The following is a 22344-nucleotide window of genomic DNA, read 5'->3' on the forward strand; positions in this document are numbered from 1 at the left end:
TCCTGAACTCCAGTAATCTTAATGTAAAGAGATGTGGGTTAAAGGTCAAAGGGAAAGGGGATCCTTCCTCAAGAGTTTCATAATTCATAATAAAAACACAAAATGAGACTTTGCTTATTTAACTCCTGAGGAATTAGATCGATAAACTTGTAACTCTTTAAATAAAGACTCCAGTTTGGCCTGAAATCACCAATTTAGCTCTAATCTTTTACTCACTTCTTGTAAACGATTAAACAAATGAATGTGTTGACAAGTTTAAATGCGTTCCCAGATACTGAATTATTGAATCCATGTTGAATTATTCAAAAAATAATGGGTGACTTACATGTTGAGTCAATATTAGGTTTTCAACCACAACTGATACGATACACAATCTAAATTCTCATTTTAGTTAATGTTATACAAAGAAATCGATAGTGATTGGCATTTCAACCATTAAAATTCGACCACAAAACGTCATTGATTCAATTACATCTCTTCAATATTAATTGGCTCAAATTGGTTGATTGGTTGATAGTCAACTTTAACCAAAAAAATCAACATTTCTGACCATAATCCAACATTGAATGAACATCTTTTGCTGTCTGGGTTCGCTGTTGACAGAAAGTGAACCGGTTCTCTGCTCATGCTGAATTCACTGAAAACAGCTGAAATGTCTTTTGGTCTTGAAAACGGCATTTTAATGACTGTGAATTATTACGTACGAACCATAAAAAAACAAACTCGTGATTTAGTGTCAGCGATGCAGTTCAATGAATGAAGTATTTAACTCACAGAGCCTGACTCTTTTTTTCTTGCAAATCCTGCAGTTGTAGCAGAGATAAAACTTTTTAGTCGGCGTGTCTGTGTGTGGGAGGAAGCGCATGCATAACGTCTTCTTGCTGTTTTGTCAAGTGGGAGTGGAGGCATTCCCCTCCACAATAAAAGCTCTGTGTGGCTCACAATCCCTGCCCTGTGTGCGTAAAATCCAGGGGCGAGGTTTGGGATATTCTCTTCTTATCTGTGTTCATATATGAATAGTGTTTTTATGAAACGTTTCTGAGGATGAGCACAGTCCTTGAGCATGAGCTGCAGATTTGAGAGGGAAGGGAGTTTCAGATGTTTGTTTCACCAACGGCTACTAAATGGATCCACTTAGCTGGACTTGTTTTGGTTTTTCACAAACTCCATCACTCAGACGTTCAAGGGTTTGTGAGCCAGAAAATGTGGGTTGAAGGTCTAGGAGGAAGTGATGCAATATTAAACATTACTTACAAAACTAACTGGCTTCACTTTTTCCTGCTCTAATGGAAGAAGTGTGGAAAACGTGGTGTTTTAATGAATAATCTAGACCTGGCGTGTCAAACTCATTTTCAGTTCGGGCCGTATCAAAAGTCTAAATGTTCTTAAAGGGCCGGTTGTGCCAGAATATGTTGATAAAACCCACTAAACTGTTAAAATATCAATAAATAGCTGTTCTTCCAGGATTTTGTGATTGTTTTAGTGGTTTTTTGCAATCAAGATTGCACATTTTATGGCATTTGTGCTAATGTATGATGTTAAATGTGACTTTTTATTACTTGCCGCTGCATCAATTACAGACTATAACTTGACATCAAGTAAGGCTGAGGCAGCAGTTACTTAAAATCAATATTTTTTTTAACAATTTTGAGAAAATTTGCAGTAAAATAAAAAAAAAATTGAGATTTGTTGATTTCGTGTGAATTTTGCAGATTTGTGAAAAACTGGAAGGATTTATTGATGTAATCTGGAGTCTAGACGGCCACATAGAAAGCTACAGCGGGCCAGATGTGGCCCCCGGGCCTTGAGTTTGACATGCAATCTGGATATTTACTATAAAACTAAAGAGCTTAAATTCAATAATTACTAAAAGAAATTCTCATTTCTCAATCTCATTATCTTTTACTGGCAAAAAAAAAAAAGAAAACTCCACATTAATTAGTTTTTATTTCATATACTGGGTCACAGTTTTAAAATTTTCTCCTGAGAATGGTCACGAAATTAACTCTAAATGTCCAGGTGGTTTATGGAACCTTATTCAATTAAAGAGATTGGTAGTGGAGCATTTTTTTTAGCTGTACAGATGTCCTTTAATGCTTTTTTTACTTATTCTATAATTTATACATTTGTGTTTAATGTTTGTACACTGTGAGCACGTCTTGAATCATCTTGAAATGATTTATGTAGAATTAATTTAATTGGATCAAACTGCAACAAATCAATATCATTTGCACCTATTGAACTTCCTGAGTGTCTTTTGTTGATTGGTGTAAAACTGAATCAAAAGAAATTCGGTTCTTAAATGCAGAATAGTTAGAAAAGCATCATTTCTAACAATAAGCCTGACACTGTTAAAAAAAAAAAAGTAGGAATAGGTGTTAAAAAATATGACTGGATTTAATTCCTTAAAAGCAAAAATATTGCAACTTTTATTGCTTTAAAGCTACAGTATGTGATCTTTATTTGAGAAAAAAAATTTCTTAAAGAAATTGTGACGGTGTAATATTAGACAGATAATCTGTGAAAATACCAGTCTCCCTCACCTCATCCCTGAGCTACTATTGCTGTCTGAAGAAATTCACCTCTTCTGACCAAAATCAACCAATCAGAGCCAGGAAGAGGGTCTTAGCGCTGCCAATCAACCTTGAGTACCCACTGCTAAATGCCATAATGATCTTAACCTTTCATCTGTGGTTATCGGTAGCCAAACCAACTATAACTTTATGTGAATGTTATCAAGAAGAAGCTGTGGTTTTAGCAGAAAGTGATTGACAGCGCTAAGACCCACCTCCTGGCTCTGATTGGATGTTTCTTATTAGTACTGGGAGCACTGGGAGAAAACATAGGAGCGTAATCCTTCTTTCACAGATTATTCTGTCACGAAATTGTGATAGTCTTGACAAATATGTAAAAAAAAAAAGTGTAAAAAAATGACACCACAGCTAAAAAAGAGAAAAACACACTCAAAACAATATCCACAGATATCTGTTTTTTATATGTTGAAAAAAACTGATGAAGTAATAAAATGACTTTTCAAATATATTTTAAATAACATTTTACAATGTTCCTAAATTTCCTACTTAGATAAATGCCAACTTTGTGTATTTAAAATTTGGATTATATTATAAATAAAAAGAGACCATAATGCATTTTTGGATTACAGGTTTTGTGCTTGCTTCTGCAATATGGGCAGTATAGATGACCAACTGGTTGCTTTTTTCTTTCCGTTAGGAGGAGAAGAAATGTTTCATATGTGACTCCAGGGAGAAGTACGATGAGGACAACAACCCCATCAGCCATACGATTGAGAATGTGGTCACCACCTTTGCCCCCAACCGCCTCAAGACCTGGTGGCAGTCTGAGAATGGTGAGAAGGAGCATATTTTTCAAGTAGAACACCATGTGAAAGCTTGGTGAGGTTTTTCTCAGGGGAACTGAGCCTATAATGACCAGACCGGAGATCACAGAGCTCCTCTCACTCTGGGAGTGGGCTGGGGGGTTACAGGTGTGCTGAGGAGAACAGGTGTGCTTGTAGGAAACGGATGTATCATCACTAAACAAAACAATGACTTTTAAGTGTAAAAAAAGGAAGCATCCAAAGACCTTAAGACCGCCACTTGCAAAAGACAACCAGTTTAAAGGTATTATCGTCTCACAGGAAGGAAATTCACTTTGAACCCAGGATTTTGTAGGAATTTTGTTTCCTACACTGAAGGATTAAAGCTGTTTCTATTGTGTATCAGGTATTTATTTTGACCTGAAAAAACACTTAAAAATCTGGGTAGTTTTAGCACATTCTTTTTTTATTTTTTTTATGTATCTTAGCATCAAAATATTACTTAGAACAAATTGTTCTGCCTATCAAACACTTAATATAACAGAAAAGATAGATTTTTTTTATTGATAACTAAAAGCAAAAAAAAAAAAAAAATAGTTTAAGCTATCTAGCCATCATGGTAAATAGCAAGCATGCCAGTTAGCATACTGGAAAAGAATTTAGTCTGCTTATTACCTTACCAGATGGACAATTAGCATGTTAGCTTCCAAAACAGTGATTTATTTTCCAAATCTAAATTATTTTGGTCATTCGTATATTTTTGTTATTTGTTGTTAAATCAATAATTATGATAGTAGCAGAATGAATTTAATCCAAGTGTACAAGTTAGCTTGACTAACTGTTAGCTAGTTAGCGGAAGTCTCCAGTTCTTCCCACTGTCTCATGATGTCTTGAGTCGAGTCTTAAAGCGAATACATTTATTTGAGTTTTAAACTACTGAATGAAATTATCACAGGTGTCATAAGTAGTATAAATAACCACAATTAGTTATTAATTGTGGATTTGTATTGACCATTTGCACGCTCTCTTCGAAACACATCCGCCACGGCCCGCTACGTCATGACGGACCTCAAAACAACCAAAGCCCGTCATAAACGCACATCTGGTAGTCTAATATCGCTTTTATTTAGTCGATTTCGCAGTAAAAATGGTCACGGGATGCTGCGCGGTCGGCTGCACAAACAGACAAGGGTGAAAACCAAACCTGTCATTTTATTGTTTAACTTTTAACAAGGAAAGATGCGGTCAGTCGTGACTGTCAGCCCTACGGATTTGCAGCGGATTTACTTTTTACAAGGTAAGACGATTAGCGTTCATAAACGTTATAAGTACTTATGATTAGAGAGATATCATTATGATATTTCATAATATATGATATCATAGATCATTATGGAGAAGATACGCCACGTCTAACCGTTAGTAACCATGGAAACAATGGCGCACCGTCATGTATGGAAAAAAACTGGTTAGCATCTCGTCTTGTGTAGGTTTTTAAGACTTCTCCGGTGTAAAGGAAGCGCTGTTTATGACATAGTGATATAAATCGTGTTTTGTGAATTCAGGCAAAGTCGGTAATTTTATCAAACATCAGGAGGGAGGAGGTACGGGTCGGTTTCTAGCCATTTCAAGCTTCTATAAACACCGAAGTATATGAGCCCCAACCAGGTGTGTTACGCTCAAAATTAGCTCGACTCGAACAAGCAGAAGCCATGAATAAATCGGCAAAACGACCTTGGAAAAGCTTCCGACGTCCATCATGGCGCCTCGAATGATTTGTGACACAGTTGTAAAGGCTCAATAACTCATAAGCAAACTGCAACTTTATTTATTTACAGCTTTTATGAATTATATAGTCAACTATGTTTGTACGATTCTGTGTATAACGAGTCAGAATCTCATCCTTACGCTGTAATCGCATTATAGCAGGCTCTCTGGCAGTGGGACGCCATGTAAATCCCTCTTAATGTAAGCATTTATGCAGCAGACTCGCTCCGTTTCTGAATGGTGGGAAACTGTCAGCAGTGTGAGTCACAGTTGGAGCAGGAGCCAGTGGTGCAGATGGCTTTGAAAAAGCAGGAAGCTGGAGACGTATATTGGCGTTCACATGGGAATGTTTAATTCCCTTGCAGCGGTCCTGGAGCTCAGTGGTGTCCAACGTTTTGCCAAAATCGTTAAGGTGAAAAGCCACCAAAAAAAAAAGTTTTTTTGTGTGTTTGTTTTAATTACATTTTTAAAACAAACTTTTTGTGCAATTTTGTTTTATCTGATCAATAAAAAATAATAATAAAGACAATTTATTTAAATCAAAATTGTTGATTTTTATTATTTTATTTATTTATTTATTTATTTTTTATTAAATTGATCAGTGAATCATTTTAGATACAAAATCTAAAAACAGTCTTGAAAAAATGCATTAGAATTAGACAGACCCAAATAAAATTTTCTTGGGGGGTTGATTGTTTCAGTTTATTAATTTTAATTTACTTAATAAATTAATTTTAACTTACTTAAAATTAATTATAATTAAGTACATTAATTCTGTTTAATTTAAGAAAAATTAAGTAAAATTACTTTTACTTAAGTAGTTTTACTTAAAATTACTTCATATTAATTTAAGTAAAAATATGTCCATTATTGTGGTTCTGGTTATTATTATTATAAAACTTTGCTAATAAATGCAAATCTATTTTTTAAAAAGATACTTATTTTTAAAAATTGTGCTAATAAATGAAAAATGTCCAACTGCATCAACCAGCTGTGCTTGCAGACCAGATTTGTCAATTCTACATTTGAGGTTTGGGGGCCGCCCTTAATCCTTCAGAGGGCTGCTAATGGCCCCCGAGCCACATTTTTGACACCCCTGCTGTAATTCTTTTAGCGTCTGAAAGCAAACAAATCTGCATTTTGTGTTCTTGTTTGTACCCTTGTCTTTCTTTGCTTTTCTTCAGAAAGTCATTTTGGTCTCCAACATATTCCAGAACCTTAAACGGATTAGTTTCATATCTGGACCCGAGCCAACTCAGCTGCCTAAACAGAACACCTGCATGTTTAGACATGGGAAAACTCATCAGCATTTTAAATTCTCGTAAATTTGAATGTGTAAATTGTTAGTTTTCTGTTTGGTCTTCCACCTGCAGGTGTGGAGAATGTAACTATCCAGCTGGACCTGGAGGCCGAGTTTCATTTCACACACCTCATCATGACCTTCAAGGTGCTGGATTCATCTACGTCAAACATGAACTCATATACACACAGAGAAAGAGATGAAGTCTCAGAGACCTTCAGAAAGTCATCCTGGTCTCCTGGGAGAAGAAGAAGTAACAGGAAGATGCTTTTGATCTCTTAATAATTTGCCTCCACTTGTAGTCAAAACACACTCAGGGACTCGCTTCCCCAGTCCCTTCACATCCTGTTTTCTGGCGACATCACAGGGAAAACAAATCTGCATCCGGTTCTTTACTGAAACAACTAGGACTCTAAAGAGCATATAAAACCTCAACAGAAACCAAATTCATATTTTATGTATTGCAAAAATACAAAATCTCACCAAGTGTTTCTGTGCAAGGATTCTTGAAATAAGACAAACTTATAAGTAGCTTTTCAGAAATATACAGGAGCTTATTTAAAGTGAATAATTCCTTAATATCGATTTTTAAAAAGTACTAGTTCAATTGACAGATTATATCACTTTCATATTTTCCCATAAGTGAAGTAATCTGTTACAAAGTTACTTGTAAATTAGTTTTGTCTTATTTCAAGTGTACTAAGGTATTCGCACATAAACTAGAACTAAATATAATTTGTGAAATTTGTGTTTTTTAAATTTTTTCAAATTTCAATCTGCATTTCATGAACATCATAATTCCACAGATACTGCTTCAGTTTGTTTTAGCTAGCTACATTTCTGAGAAATATACAGCAAACTAAATCTGTTGTCTTTCAGACTAAATCATCTGTACGCTAGCTTGATAAACGCTAAGCTGGCTAACTGTCTTATTAGCATTTTTTACAAGCAGAAAAATAACGCAAACGCTGTTCATGTATGAAACTGATTTTACTAAATATTTAGAAAAAATTTTGCAAGCTACATCCTCCTATCTTAAAAGTAGCTAACCAGCTAACTCCATAGACAATAGCTGTTAGCTAACTCACTAGCTAGATAGAAAAACCAAGATTAGAAGGACAAGACTTTAATAAAGAAGTCATATTTGTTTTTATTTCAGCTTCACTGAACAAGGTTTTGTGTTCGCAGACGTTCCGTCCTGCTGCCATGATGATTGAGCGGTCCATGGATTTTGGGAAAACATGGCAGGTTTATCGATACTTTGCCCAAAACTGCGAGTCTGTCTTTCCTGGCATTTCCACTGGACCGATGCGTAGAGTGGACGAAATAATCTGTGACACCCACTACTCAGACTTTGAACCATCCACAGAGGGAGAGGTGAGCTAGTTTTGTGTTTTTGTCCTTGTTGCACAGTTTGGTTTTGATTGTTCTTTCTTGTTGTTTTAGGTGATATTTCGGGTGCTGGATCCTGCTTTTGAGATTGATGACCCCTACAGCTTGAGGATACAGAGTAAGCTGCATCTTCTCGTTAAAGACAGCTTGTTTACAACACACAAATCAGTAAGCAAAGCCTAATTAAGGCAACTTTAAGCACAAAGAATCCAAATAAAAATAGCTTCCTGTAACTTCCTGTTATCGGCTGTGCAGCTTCCCACAGCGAAGAGGTCAGACAGGAAGCACGCGGGGAGGAATTTCACATACGGAAACAACTTGGACTTTGTAAACTCGTTTACATCCATGCTGGGACACATGATTTCTCTTTCCCAGTCACAAACCAATACAGATACCATTAAAAAAAATTTCAGCACTAAAAATAACTTTATTCAACTGCAGGTCATCTTTGAGACAGACTTTTCAGCATTTCTTATAGTTTCAGCACCATGGTAAAGTGCCTAAAAGATCCTTCTACTGTCCGTTTTTAACATAACAAGCTTATTGGTAGAGTTTTAGTCCTTTTATTTAATTTTAATAAACCAAAAAACACTGCTCAAAAACTAAACAGCTGCTGAATGAGCTGAGAAAGTTAGAAAAAGGTCCAAAGAAAAGTTTTCTTTATAATCCATGACTGTTGATTATGACCACTTTAAGAGATTCAAGTCTGAATCCTTAGAAATAAAATATAAAGATAATGAGATGACTGAAGGCTCTTGTACACAAATATATTTTGGTGTCTTCTGATGTTTTTGTAAGACTTAAACAACCCTAATGGAAAACGTTTAAATCCAAATTTTAGAAAGAAACTTTATTTTCTACACTTAAAAAAAGAACAAAATAACAAACCAAACAGATATAATATATCTACAATCTAAAAGTAAAATAAAAACATGAGAAATATTTAACAAAATCTGGCTTGAAATCAATGACGTCATTAGTTCTCTAAAACCAATAACAATAATAGCTATTATGAAGTTTAATGTAGGTTTTATTAGAAGGAATTTAAAAGTAGGAATAACCTGCAGCAGATAAAAAACACCAGTTATAGATACATTTATACTTAACTTGCTATAATACTTAAATAGAATAGGAGCTATTAAGCATGTTATTTTGCAGGTAGGTCTAAAATGTAAATAATAATTCTGTAAAAAAATGTTTTAAAAGTTGAATTTAACTGATGAAGGAATCAAGTGGATAATCATAGGTTTTCATAATTTTACACATTTAACTACATTTGTTTGAAAAGTGTTTTCTCTGCGTTTCAGACATGCTGAAGATCACAAACCTCAGAATAAAGTTCATCAAGCTGCACACGCTGGGCGACAACCTGGTGGATTTCAGAGAGGAGGTGACGGAGAAGTACTACTACGCGCTCTTCGACATGGTCGTCCGAGGGAACTGCTTCTGCTACGGCCACGCCTCCGAGTGCGCGCCTATGGACAGAGAACAGGGCAGACCTGAAGGCATGGTAAAAAAAAAAAGCAATTTTACATCCTTTTTTATTCAGCAGACTTTTCCATAAACAATTTGGACCATGAAATTTATCCCAAATTTGTTGGAAATACTTTGTCAAGACCAATACCAAAAACTTTCATCAACAGTTCTCTCATAACATTAACTGCTTTTCTGTTTATCAACTAAGATTCTGAAATATATTATAAAATGTGTAAGATTTTCCCCACACTTTAACTATTAGTTATTCTAGTTAGTTTACTTCATGTATCTAATTCTCTGCCTCCAAAACTGTACAAAATTAATTTTTTTTTAAATTGTCTAGCTCTATTACTAATTGAGATATTACAAAATTTGTCTTTAAGGGTGGCCATCTTGGACGCCATCTTAATTCAAGTCAAATATGCAGTTGCTTTGAACAAACATTACCATAGCTTACGAAGTTAGTGTAAAATATTTATTTCTTTTTCTTCTAATTATCTGACCCATAACAGTAGCGCCAAGTCAAATGTGTCGGCCATATTGAAAAATGGCCGCTATACTGAACTTTGGCGGTACATGATTTGAAAGTGAGTTTCGAAGAACATATGTACCAAATTTCATGCTTGAACAATTGCTCCTCTTATCTGCTTTACTATTACCATTCATTTATTGATATATTTTAGTAAATTTTACGTTTTCCCAAAAAGATTAGTCTTAACTCTTGCGTGTAGGTTCATGGCCGCTGCGTTTGCAACCATCACACTGAGGGGCTGAACTGTGAGCGCTGCCAAGAGTTTTACCACGACCTGCCATGGAGACCTGCAGAGGGCCGAAACACCCACACCTGCAAAAGTAAGAGCACACACGGATCAGTTAAGCTGTTTTTGGTCTGTGCGCCGTGAGCGAGTGGATTTACATGAGGTCTACACTTAATTTCCAGACCTGCATATTCTTTCAAAAGAAATAAGCAAATGTATGAAAAAAAATAATTGCTGCATTCAGCAAATTAGTTGGTTAAAGAAGTTAAAATATCTACATTAACCTCCTGATTTATTTGCCATTTTAAAACTTCAAGTTTGCAAAAAGTATAGATCAAATGTCTTCACATTTTGTTTTTGTACTTCCCTTTGTACAAACTTAACGCTTAAAAAAAACACAAATTAACTTCTGGCAGTAAGTTAATGTTTTTTGGTGTCTGGAAAATGATTTATTTCAGAACCTCCCAATTGTTAAGTCACATTCGACGGGCACTGTGGCGTTGCCTAGCAACCCTCGCCCAGCCCAGCACTGTTACCTAGCAACCCAAGCCGAGTTCCAACTGACCAGACTAAAATCTCATGAGTTAAGAATGATTCAGTGCAAAATAAGTGTAATGAACATGTTTTGTATCTATACTAATCTGCTGAAGGAAGTGTAATAGTTCCCCTTTAAGAACTATTACATGACTCGTTCTCTCTTTTTTTTTTCAGGATGCGAATGCAATCGGCATTCCTCGTCGTGTCACTTCGACCTCGCCGTGTACATTTCAACCGGTAACGTCAGCGGAGGTGTGTGTGACGACTGCCAGCACAACACAGTGGGCCAGCAGTGCGAGCAGTGTGTGCCTTTCTTCTACCAGCACCCCAACAGAGACCTGAGAGACCCTAACATCTGTGAACGTACGTTACCCGCACATAAACAACGGCTACAGGCTGCTTACATGACCTGTCTGTGAGCGAGCCTGACATCTTCCAGGAGATCTTTAGGTTCCTACTGACTGCAACCATGTGCAGGTTCTTTCACCAACTGGATTAAATATGTTGGGAAACCTAATGACGGCTGTTGTAGCGCGATTAAAGATACACAGTTCTGCAAACTAAACAGTGCTGTGTAATCAAGTACTCACACAATGTGCTAATACCTTTTGGATCTTTAATAACAGCAACAGACTAACACTTAAAGTAGGAAGAAGATTGATAATCAATCAAGACCAGATGTGTTCATTTTAAACTGGCACGAATTACAAATTGGAACCAAGTTGGTGAAATAAATTAAATAAACAAAATCTGAACCAGGTATGGCAATCAGTAAGTGGCTCATGTTGATAGAAATTATATTTGTCAACTTTAGAGTCTTTTAGTTGTGTTCCGTCTTTATAATCCATTGGTCTTCACTCTTCAGATAATTTTAAGGTAATTATTTGTGTCTTTGCAGCGTGTAACTGTGACCCGGAGGGATCCCTGCAGGGCGGACTGTGCGACTCGCGGACTGACGTGGCGTCCGGGCTGATCTCGGGTCAGTGCCGGTGTAAACTCCATGTGGAGGGAGAGCGCTGTGACCACTGCAGACAGGGACACTATGGACTGGGACAGGGGCCAGACGGGTGCCTGCGTAGGTTCAACATTTCCATGTTTCTGTCATAGTCATTGAAGCGTAAAGGACATTTTGAGAGACGTGCTGCTGAATTGTTTCATTGCATGTTCTGGCAGCTTGTTCCTGCAACAGCCTGGGGACGATGCCAGGAGGAAACCCCTGTGATTCAGAAACCGGACAGTGCTTCTGCCGGCGACTTGTCACTGGTCACAACTGTGATGAGTGCCTGGTACGACTCCAAACACAAAGTCACATCATTTCACCTCCTGTAGGAGTAAAACTCGTCTGTTTTCTTTTTATACAAACAGCCAGAGCACTGGGGCCTGTCGAATGACATGGATGGTTGTAGACCGTGCGACTGCGACCAGGGAGGAGCAAACGACAACAAGTGGGTCAAAACACACAGAAAAAGCTGGTTTAAGGCTTTGTACACACGTAGCTGGCTCTTTCTAAAAACAAATATCTCCAGAACATCTTTGAAAAAAAAAAAAATTGTACACGGGAGTGATTTTAGAAAGGTTTTCATTCACATGAACCCGGATACTGTTGCTATAAACATGCCAAACCTGTAGGGGGCAGTGTAGTGCAAAAGTAAAACCTATGTCAGCCAATCAGATTGCTTCAAAACAACTTCCTGTTAGCAATTAAACATGGCGCCAGGAGGTCCATATGTTTGGACTGTTACATTTGTTGAGCTACTATGAAACAGTATTTTAGAGCAATAAATCCATTTGATTAATTGACAATTTAATTTGTGGAAAATATGGATCCCCCCCCAACAATCCACTCTTTGAGTTTCCATATTTCAGAGTGAAGTCAGCACATCCAAGGCGGACCATCTTGTTTAACTCACAGAAGTGATAATTGAAATAAAAACACTTTTTGAAATTATTTTCTGTCGTTTGTAATTTCTGTTTCAGAAAAAAAAATGGAGAAAAAAAATGTAATCGGAAATCAGATTTGTTATATTTTTAAGCCACATCGTCCAGCCCTAATTCTAACAGTTCTAGTTGACGGTTCATTCATGTTCTTCATATTTATTCTTTGATTCAAAACGTTTTTAAAGACGCAATTGATGTTCCATTTTTTTAAATCTGCCTTCTCCCACTCCAAAGCTGTGACCCCCAGTCAGGTCAGTGTGTTTGCCGAGCGCACATGTTCGGACGCCGCTGCGATCAGGTCGAGTCCGGATTCTACTTCATCTCCTTGGATCACTACACGTATGAAGCCGAAGAGGCTCAACACGGCCCTGTAAGCATATAAAACTGATTTTGAGTGTTTCTTCCTTTTCTGATCTACCTTCTCCAACATTTTGAGAAATCTCTCCTTTATCTCAGGGGGTCAAATCCGTTGCGAGGGCCTATCCTCAGGACCGAAGCCCCACATGGACCGGGATGGGCTTTGCTCATGTTCCCGAAGGCGGCTACATAGAGTTCAATGTCAATAACATCCCACAGTCAATGGACTACGACATACTTGTTCGCTACGAGCCGCAGGTAACGTACAGGAAGGGTTTTCTGATTTTATCAGTGTTGGCTTCCTGCTTGTGTTTCAGTAAGGAGGTTTTATATTAGTCCTGTAACAATAGCTAATTTTGCTGGACGACAAATTGTCCCAGAACTTATGACGATAAACAATAATATTGTTGTTTTGAGACCATTTTCAAGTGATATAATAGTAATAATGGCATTAGAAAAGGCAAGAACACATTCTCAACAATCAAATAAACTTTAAATTCTAATGGACATTTAAACACTGGAAGTGGAAGACATCTGAAATATCTAAAATAAATAAAGAAAACATTTTCTGTATTTTGCAAATACAGAAAATAATGTTTTGATCTCAACTATACCAAAAAAATGGGATAGTTGAGACCAAAGCACCAAACTGAAGACTTTTATCATCCAGTTTCTGGTAGAAAAGAAAAGAGAAAAACAATAAAGCAAATGAAAATTATTGAGTTTCTTTTAACTTATTTATTGTTTATTGTGAAAGGCCTAATTTATATGTGATCTCTTTGTAAATGAGTCTGAAGTAATTGTTATCCATCTGAAACATCAATTGTTTGTCAGAGGCTGGAAAACATTTATTTTTTCCATTGGCTCATTTTTGTTGCCGGCACACATACGAACCAACAAAGTTCTCAGAGCCTTTCTTAATTATACAAAATTCACATTTTGCACATTTTTGTACTTCCATTTGGGTTTCAAAAGATTCTAAAAACAGCCAAAGCGCTGAAGAAAACTGTCATTCTTTTGGCAGTAAGTTAATGTGTTTTGGTGTCTGGAAAATGAGCTGTTACAAAAACCTCATGAATGGAACGTCAGCAGACACTGCCTCTCAACAATCAACCCACGCCAAGCCCAGGACATTACCTAGCAACGCGAGCCAAACCCAGGCCATGACCGAGCAACCACAGCCCAAACCGTTACCGAGCAACCACAGCCCAAACCGTTACCGAGCAACCACAGCCCAAACCGTTACCGAGCAACCACAGCCCAAACAGTTACCGAGCGACCCAAACTGAGCTCCAGAAATCAACTACTCTGGTTTTGGTCAGCTTCCAAAACCAGAGGGAACGATTGTCCGACCAAAAGTCTACAAATCAACAAATCAGAACGAAACAGAGCTAATCCAAATCTGGAATGGTTGTTATGGTAACCTTGCTTTGCTGTAGCGCTCTATGAGCTCAGAATGTCTGAAAAGGACCGCGGAGTAAACATATTATTGCGTGTTTGTGTTTGCAGCTGCCGCAGCAGTGGGAGCAGGTGACCGTTCGGGTCGAGCGCCCCGTCTTCAACCCGCCGAGCTACACCGCTCACTGCAGCAACTCCGCCCGGAGCGGAGACGAGCAGTTCATCTCTCTCCCACCTGGATCCAGGTAAAACATTTGCTGCATATCCTGCCAGGTGTTATGATACCAGGGTGTCCACTCAAAAAAAGTGTATGTTGACCAATTACAGGTCTTAAATTTTCTAGCTCGCTAGCTAGTTTTTTTTTTTTTTTTTTCCTCATCTATCATGGGTAAGTGCAAATGTATGTCCAGGATTCTCTTGCAAAATAATTTTTAATCTCAATGGGCTGGAGGACATCCGTTTATACCACTGGCTCACTTTTGTTGCCAGCACACATACGAACCAGCAGAAGAACCTAAGGATCCCCTCTCTATAGTTTTTTTTTGGTCTTAAATTTCGTTCATCATGGAATTAAAAAGTCTTAAATCTGACCCTGGATACACACTAACCGGACCCTGATGTGTGCTGCAGGCATGTGCTGCTCGTGAGTCCAGTGTGTTTGGAGAAAGGACTGAACTACACGATCCGTCTGACTTTCCCGCGGTACTCTTCGGTCAGCCACATCCAGAATCCACACACGCTCATCGACTCTGTATGTTTCCTTTTTTTTTTCTAAACATTTTTTTGCTTTGAAAGCCTCCTAGAGCTCCATATAAAGTCATCTGACATTGCTCAAGCTCTGAAACACTCCCACAAACCCTCCGCTCTGTTTTTAGCTGGTGTTGATGCCTCGGGTCAGAGAGATGGAAATGTTCCAAGGGACGGAGGGTGAGGAAGCGTGGGACACGTTTCAGCGCTACAGATGTTTGGAAAGCAGCCGCAGCGTCATCAAAAGCCCGATGACGGACATCTGCAGTGACTACATCTTCAGCATCTCCGCTCTGCTGCACAAAGGAGCAATGAGTATGTTACTGGCTAGGTTGTGTCTCAAGCCGTTGATTTTTGGTCCCTTAGATGATATCTTGTTTGTTTGAGGCTGTTTTTAATCTCTTTCTCAAATTTAAAGCAGGATGTAGAAGTTCATAAACTACCAAAACAAAACTAATCTAAAAAGAAATCTATTAAATTCTTACAGTGTTTCCTCTTGGCTACTTCTCTGACTGCTGCTCCTTCAGTCTGTTTAGCTCGTTGGACAGCGTTTTATTTTTCCATAGATGGTGAATTGAGATATTCAAAACTTGAGGCATTCTATTATAGCCAATCCTTGCTTTAAACTTTTCCTCAACATTACTTTAACTGACCTGTCCACTGTGTTTCTTGATCTTCATGATGCTTGTTGTGACAAACATCTGAGATTTTCACAAAAAGCTGAGATTAAACTACAAACAGCTGGAATCTATCTGGTAGTTAATGACTTCTAGAAACAATTGGACCCATAAGGTCTCAGTTTAGGCGTACAAGAATAAAGGGAGCTAAATACAAATGAAAACTTTTAGAAAATCATGCATCTTTGTGTTGGTAACTGTTTTTTTTCCCACCCAGCTTGCCACTGCGACCCTCAGGGTTCCCTCAGTGCCGTGTGCGATCCCAGCGGCGGTCAGTGTCGATGTCGACCCAACGTGGTCGGCAGAAACTGCGACCACTGCGCTCCGGCTACGTTCCTGTTCAGTCCTGCTGGCTGCAGATGTGAGTGTCAGGAGTCGCTTCACTTTGCTGTGCGGCGGCCCGACTCTCCTCATTAATGGTAATTTAATTTAACCCCCAGCTTGTGACTGCGACCCGCTGGGCTCCGTCACTCCATTCTGTCACGAATCAACTGGTCAGTGTGAGTGCGTGCAGGGAGCCACGGGACGCCAGTGTTCCCACTGCTTACCGGGTTTTTGGGGGTTCCCTCAGTGCCGACCGTGCCAGTGTAACGGCCACAGCGAGTACTGTCACCCTCAGACCGGAGAGTGTCAGGGGTGCAGAGACTTCACCACCGGACATCACTGTGAGAGGTACAACATGGCAACAAGAAGAAGACCATTACTGCTGAGTCAGTGTTAAATCATTTTCCATTTGCTACTGCATGCTTTAGCATTGCAAAAGAGAAAAAGCAATGAGGAACAAACTAATTTGCACGTAGCCAAAGATACAGTTTTTGCAAGTTGTAAACATAAAAAATGGGCTCTGATTTTGAAAAACACCAAACAGAGTCGCTTTGGTTGTTGTGCAACAGCAGCAGCTAAAACATCGTTAAGTGCCATTCAGCCAGTCCAGCCACAAGTTTTGATTTGTCTGATTTTTTGTCGTCAGAATATTATGAATATTATATAGTAGAATATTTTCCCACAGCGGGGAAATTCAGGTTGCAACAGCAGCCAACTGACAGGCAACAGAGGCATGTAGGTACACATAAAACGCAAAAAGAATTAAGGATAATATTCTGTACAGTAAGGACAACGTTACGACATAAAAATCCTGGGTAGGCTCCAATGTGCAACTGAGTAGAATAATTTAAAAAAAAGTAGAAAAATGCACATTTGTGGATTAAAAAACTACAGACTAGTTACAATGTGTGAAAATTCAATTTTGCAGAAATTTTATCAAAAATGAGTAAAACTGTGCAAATAGCAACAAGAATGTAAAACCCAGTTTGTTGGTAGCAGTGATGGTTGTAGAGTCTGAGAGCAGGTGGGAGGAAGGATCTGTGATGATGCTTCTCTGTGCACTTAGGATGCAGCAATCATGTGTACAAGTTTCATGTTGATATTATAACAGTGAAAAACGGACCTCTAAATCAAGATATACAACAAAACACACAAAGACCCAGAATGGAGCCTTGGGGAACTCCGTAGTTAAGTGGAGCTGCAAGTTTAGACCGAAACATCTGGAGCGTGCTGGAGACTTCATATTGTTAATAATGAGAAACTTTGAGTTTGCCAAACAAATGTGTGAAATCTCGCTCCGTTTTCAGATGTATAAATGGTTACCATGGTGACCCAGAGCTGGGATCAGGGAGCCACTGTCGCCCCTGCATGTGTCCAGACGGACCCCGCAGTGGTCGGCAGTTTGCGGACAGCTGTTACCTTCTGACCGATCAGCTGGTGTGCGTGTGCAGCCACGGCTACAAAGGTGCATTTTACAGATTTGTTATTATGCAAGCAGCACAAAAGCATCGTCTTGTCATCGTGTCTTCAAGTCACACAGATCTCAAGATGTTGCACCTCTTCTCCCTCCCTGTAATTTACCTTTTTGGCCGTTTTGTTTTTTTTCCTTTTTAAATTCTGTTTTCTTTCGTCATCCAGGAACCAGGTGTGATGAGTGCGCCCCGGGTTATTATGGGAACCCTCTCATTCCCGGTGGCCGCTGCACGCCCTGCGATTGTAACAACAACATTGACATGCACGACCCGGGATCCTGCGACGTCCGCACAGGTGCCTGTCTGAAATGCCTGTACCACACGCAGGGCCACTCATGCCAGCAATGCAAACCGGGATATTACGGCGACGCCGCCAAGCAGAGCTGCCGGAGTGAGTACAGATACACGAAAAAAACTCGGCTTATGCTTCGCTTCCATCGAGCCGGAAGATTTAGGATAACAGATCCTGAGCAGCGATTCTTCAAACTTTCTGAACTTTTTTTTTTCAATTTTGAGGGGGAAAAAAAAGATAGTTTTTGTGTATACAGTTAATGTTTTGCAAACATTAAAGATGGAGATGAGGTGTTTAATTGAAATATTTCTGGATTTTTTTATTAAACACTAAAATATTTGAAAATTATCATCTTTTTGTGACCAACATGGAGTCATTATTCTTCTAAGGACGCTGGGTGCATTCCCTGAACTTACATGTTACTTTCAGGGAATGACTTGATTCTTAGGGAAACTGCTGTAACTTTAAACCTATAGTTTCACAATTTTACATATTTGAGTGTGCAGGTTACATTTCAAAGATTAAAGGGACATTTTGCACATTTTTATACTTAAATTTGGGTTTCTACTGCTTCTAAAACCAACCCAGGTGCTTAAAAAAAAACCACCCGACTGTTTTTTGGCAATAAGTTAATGTTTTTGGTATTTGGAAAATGAGCCGTTTCAAAAACCTCACCAATGTTCAGTTGCCATTCCAGCGTTACCTAGCAACCCCCACCTAGCCCCGTTACCTAGCAACCCCCAATCGCAGCTCCAACACATTTACATCTATCCTAACCTGTTAAAGAAAGTGTAATAGGTGCCCTTTAACTAAAGGGTACTTGTCTTTAAAATGTGTTGATTTAAATCTCTGGAAATTTGGCACAACCCTGCAGAACCTACAGCTTTTCTTGGGGCTTACAGGTTACGTTTGGAGGCTGGTTTGGGTGTATGATCAATTAATCCCAGAAAGCCTGAACACCACTTTAAAAGGTTCAAAGAAAGTCTGACTTCATAGAAGTAAATACAACTCCTGCCTTGTCCTCCTTTTTAAAAGAGTGCATGTGCAACTCTTCGGGGACGACATCTTACGCCTGTCCATCCCCTGACGGCTGCCGCTGTGACCAGCGCAGCGGCCAGTGCTCCTGCCTGCCCAACGTGGTCGGGCAGAACTGTGACCGCTGCGCTCCCAATACGTGGAACCTCGCCAGCGGAACGGGCTGCGAACGCTGCGACTGCGACCCTGTCCACTCTGTCGGGTTTTCCTGCGATGTGGTGAGTCAGACGCATGAGCAAAATATTTTAGATTGTAGGTATGCTGATGATGAGGTGAGTTGGATCAGAACTGGGCTAAGCAGGAAGTAGGTGAGCAATCAAGGTGTTTTCACGCCTGAAAGTCTGGTAGATTCAGTTTGATTGATAATCAAAATTGCAACATTTGCTACATTTTCAGCTGCTGTGGTTTACTTTCACACTGCACTGTGTCAGATGATCCAAACAAATTGAAAACCTTATTCCCTGTCGTCCCTGTGGTGGCGCTGCACCAAGAACTACAGAAGGAAATGACACAAAAACCTCTGAAGAAAACATGAGCGCAACTTTCTTCTTCATGAAACGTAAACAAAAAAGGAGTAGCATCAGATTTTTCCAGTAGCTTTTCTCTTTTGCTCTTGGTAAAAGACCACAAGCTTTTTCGTCCGCTAGCGCTAAACTAGTACATTTGTTTTAGTTCCATTTACCCAGAATGCCCTGCGCTATAGTTCACTTCCTGTTTTTCCAGAAAGCAGGAAAACTGAGGGAGGAGACTGCTTATCCCAGAGGGACCTGAACAAAGTGAAGGATCTGGAAACCAAACTGGAAAATAATCTAAGATAAATAAATTAAAAAGTACAAGAAAAATTTTATAATAACAGATAACACAATAAATAAGATCAAACAGAAATTGAAACATTGGTGGAAATTGTCAGATTTTGAAAAATCACAGGAAAATTTAAGCAACTAGTTAATAAGTCTGCCATACAGATCTAAAACCAGAATTTAAAGACCAAGAAATAGCCAAACTAAACCCCAAAGCAGCCAGTAACTAATTCAAACCCTAAGTGCTGCTCTACTGAGCTGCTGCTGCTGCCAGAGTTTTTCCATATGGAGACCAACACGGGGTTTTACACAGGGGAAGGCAGCAGGGTCCTCTTATCTGTCCACTAAACACTCTGATCTGTGTTTGTGTAACTCCTTTGACATATTCACCACAGATATAAGGGAATTCTTCCTTTTGCTTTGTTTTCATTAAACACACACATTTCAGTTTTTTCGTGTATACAAAAAACTGAAACGCTACTCTCTCACAAACCTTTGTGTTTACTGGCTTCTCTCCAGCAGAGGAAGGAAGTCTCAGAATACACAGTGGAACAACTGAATACACGTTTAATTCAGAGGCACACACAAAAAAAAAAAAACTACAAAACTCCATTGTCTCTGCACCAAAAAGCCTTGAAAATTACCACTTTCTGCACAATGTTTGGCTAAAATTCACGTGAATTGACTGGATTTGTGTTGTTGCCTTCCTGCAGGTTACGGGTCAGTGTGTGTGCAAACCGGGTTTCAGTGGCAGGACGTGCCGAGAATGCAAAGAGCTGTTCTGGGGAAATCCAGAGGTCAAATGTCACGGTAGGACGTTATCACTCATCACAAGCATCTGCTGCACGTTCGAGAGAATCTAAAATCTAGGGCCAAATCACGATTAATCGTTTATTAAGCTAATCATCAACTGATTTAGTAAATCAATTAATCATTAACTGGTGTATAGAGACTCTAAAAAAGACCATTTACTCAAAGAACATATTCACTGCCGTGATTAAGCCAAAACTATAGAAAAATATATACATTTTTAATAGAAGATAAAGAAAACTTTATCTGTAAATATGTTCTACTGAAAACTCCATGTCATAGTTTTAGCTTCACCCGCTTATAATCGCTGCAAAAAAATCTCTTATTAAGCACCTTCTGCTATTCAGTTATTAATTGATTAATCCAATAAATAGTGAACAGATCAGCCCTGTTCACATGTTGAATGTTTGTTTTTAGCTACAAATACATCTTCTACAAATCCCTCTAATTGTTATTCTATTAATGCACGTTAAGCAATAAAATTATTTTTTTTTAAAATTATTGAATTGCTTATTTGCATATTTTAATGTATTTCTAATAGTTTATTTTAAGAAAAAGGCTTACATGAGAAATCTGCAGAATTTCAGTTTTCGTATCCGATTAATCGCCAAAAATAATTTATAGATTAAATCGATAACTAAAATAATTGTTGGTTGCAGCCAAATCACGACAACCATAATCCAACTCAACCCAAACGTAATTTAAGGTGTTTAATCTGTGGCGTTTGTTGCTCAAACTGCGGATTTTTTTCCAACTCTGTGCGGCACAGTAGCTGGAAACAGAAAAAGGCGAAGACATGGACACAAATGGGATAGATATGGGAGAAACCACACTCATGAGAACCAGATGTCCTCACAGATTCCCAAGCATCCCTGTTTCGTCACGGAGCAGATTCCTAATATTCTCCAGCTGCACCCATCCGGGTCTGTTGAGCTGCTCCACCAGCTGTGTGCTGCTTCCTATCTGCACATGACTCAGTAATGCGTTTGCTTCATGGGAAACGGTGTGAGAAACGAGTGGGAGGGACGTCCTCTGCTCTTACAGTATCTCAGATACGTACCACTAGTTACCATGTGTAGATTTCAGCCTAATGTGTGTTTCTAAAGACAAACTTATTGTGTGACCATGGCAGAAACATTTGTTTTAGGTTTCAGTGGTGCAGCGATGGCTAAAAACTCTGCATTCCTTCTGCCTGACTCATAACCATTCTTTGTCTCAAAGGACGGAAAAGGAAAACCTGTTTATTTTTTTTTTGTGCAAGGACCAGAACTTGGGAGACTAACAAAACCTTTTTGGTATTCAAGTGTAAAATTTCTGGTTGTAGATGAAACATTTAAATAGGTTCACACCAGAGACAGAGAAAGTAACACTAAAAGTAAATTCTGCAAAGTACAGGGTGTCTACGCATCCTTAAAAAGTCCTAAATGTGTGTATCTAAAACAGAGGCCTTAAAATATCTTCATAGATCCAAAAACTGACCTTTAATGCTTAATTTCTTTGCGACACCAGCTTGCGACTGTGAACCCTGGGGAATCTCCAGTGGTCAGTGCCATCGAGCCACAGGGCAATGTGCCTGCTTACAAGGCTTCTCCGGCCCTCGCTGTGACACATGCGCCAGGGACTACAAGGGGACGTTTCCCTTCTGCGAACCCTGCCACCAGTGCTTCTCCGTCTGGGACAGCGTCGTAGGCGAGCTGACCAATCAGACTCACCGTCTGGAGGCCCAAGTTACCGAGCTGCTGACCACTGGAGTGGCGGCGCCGTACAAGGAGCTGATCAGCAGTCTGGAGAGAAACGCCAAGGCCGTCAGGGAGATCGTGCTAAACAAGACGGCCTCAGAGAAGCTGGAGAAAGTCCAAGACCTGATAAATCAGATCACGTATGTAATAACGTCGAAACATCAAGATCAAATTTACAGTTTGCTTTAATA

At 39.0% G+C, this 22344-nt stretch overlaps 1 protein-coding gene across 2 annotated transcripts in view; it reads left to right on the plus strand.

Annotated features, from left to right (window-relative positions):
• Positions 1–22344, plus strand: part of lamb1b (laminin, beta 1b) — a 30825-nt gene that overhangs the window by 2412 nt on the left and 6069 nt on the right. For both annotated transcript variants that reach the window (XM_007540433.2, XM_007540432.2), the window contains 22 exons: positions 3232–3367; positions 6475–6548; positions 7590–7778; positions 7848–7911; positions 9101–9303; positions 10001–10121; positions 10739–10927; positions 11463–11639; positions 11738–11850; positions 11930–12009; positions 12737–12872; positions 12959–13117; positions 14369–14502; positions 14888–15008; positions 15133–15319; positions 15899–16042; positions 16122–16353; positions 17313–17470; positions 17644–17868; positions 18805–19022; positions 20318–20414; positions 21924–22293. In XM_007540433.2, coding sequence (XP_007540495.1) covers positions 3232–3367; positions 6475–6548; positions 7590–7778; positions 7848–7911; positions 9101–9303; positions 10001–10121; positions 10739–10927; positions 11463–11639; positions 11738–11850; positions 11930–12009; positions 12737–12872; positions 12959–13117; positions 14369–14502; positions 14888–15008; positions 15133–15319; positions 15899–16042; positions 16122–16353; positions 17313–17470; positions 17644–17868; positions 18805–19022; positions 20318–20414; positions 21924–22293 — 3527 coding nt within the window. The remainder of the gene's footprint in view (positions 1–3231; positions 3368–6474; positions 6549–7589; positions 7779–7847; positions 7912–9100; positions 9304–10000; positions 10122–10738; positions 10928–11462; positions 11640–11737; positions 11851–11929; positions 12010–12736; positions 12873–12958; positions 13118–14368; positions 14503–14887; positions 15009–15132; positions 15320–15898; positions 16043–16121; positions 16354–17312; positions 17471–17643; positions 17869–18804; positions 19023–20317; positions 20415–21923; positions 22294–22344) is intronic.

This window comes from Poecilia formosa, unplaced genomic scaffold, assembly GCF_000485575.1.
Source record: "Poecilia formosa unplaced genomic scaffold, Poecilia_formosa-5.1.2 Scaffold540, whole genome shotgun sequence".
In the NCBI taxonomy this organism is placed as follows: Eukaryota; Metazoa; Chordata; class Actinopteri; order Cyprinodontiformes; family Poeciliidae; genus Poecilia; species Poecilia formosa.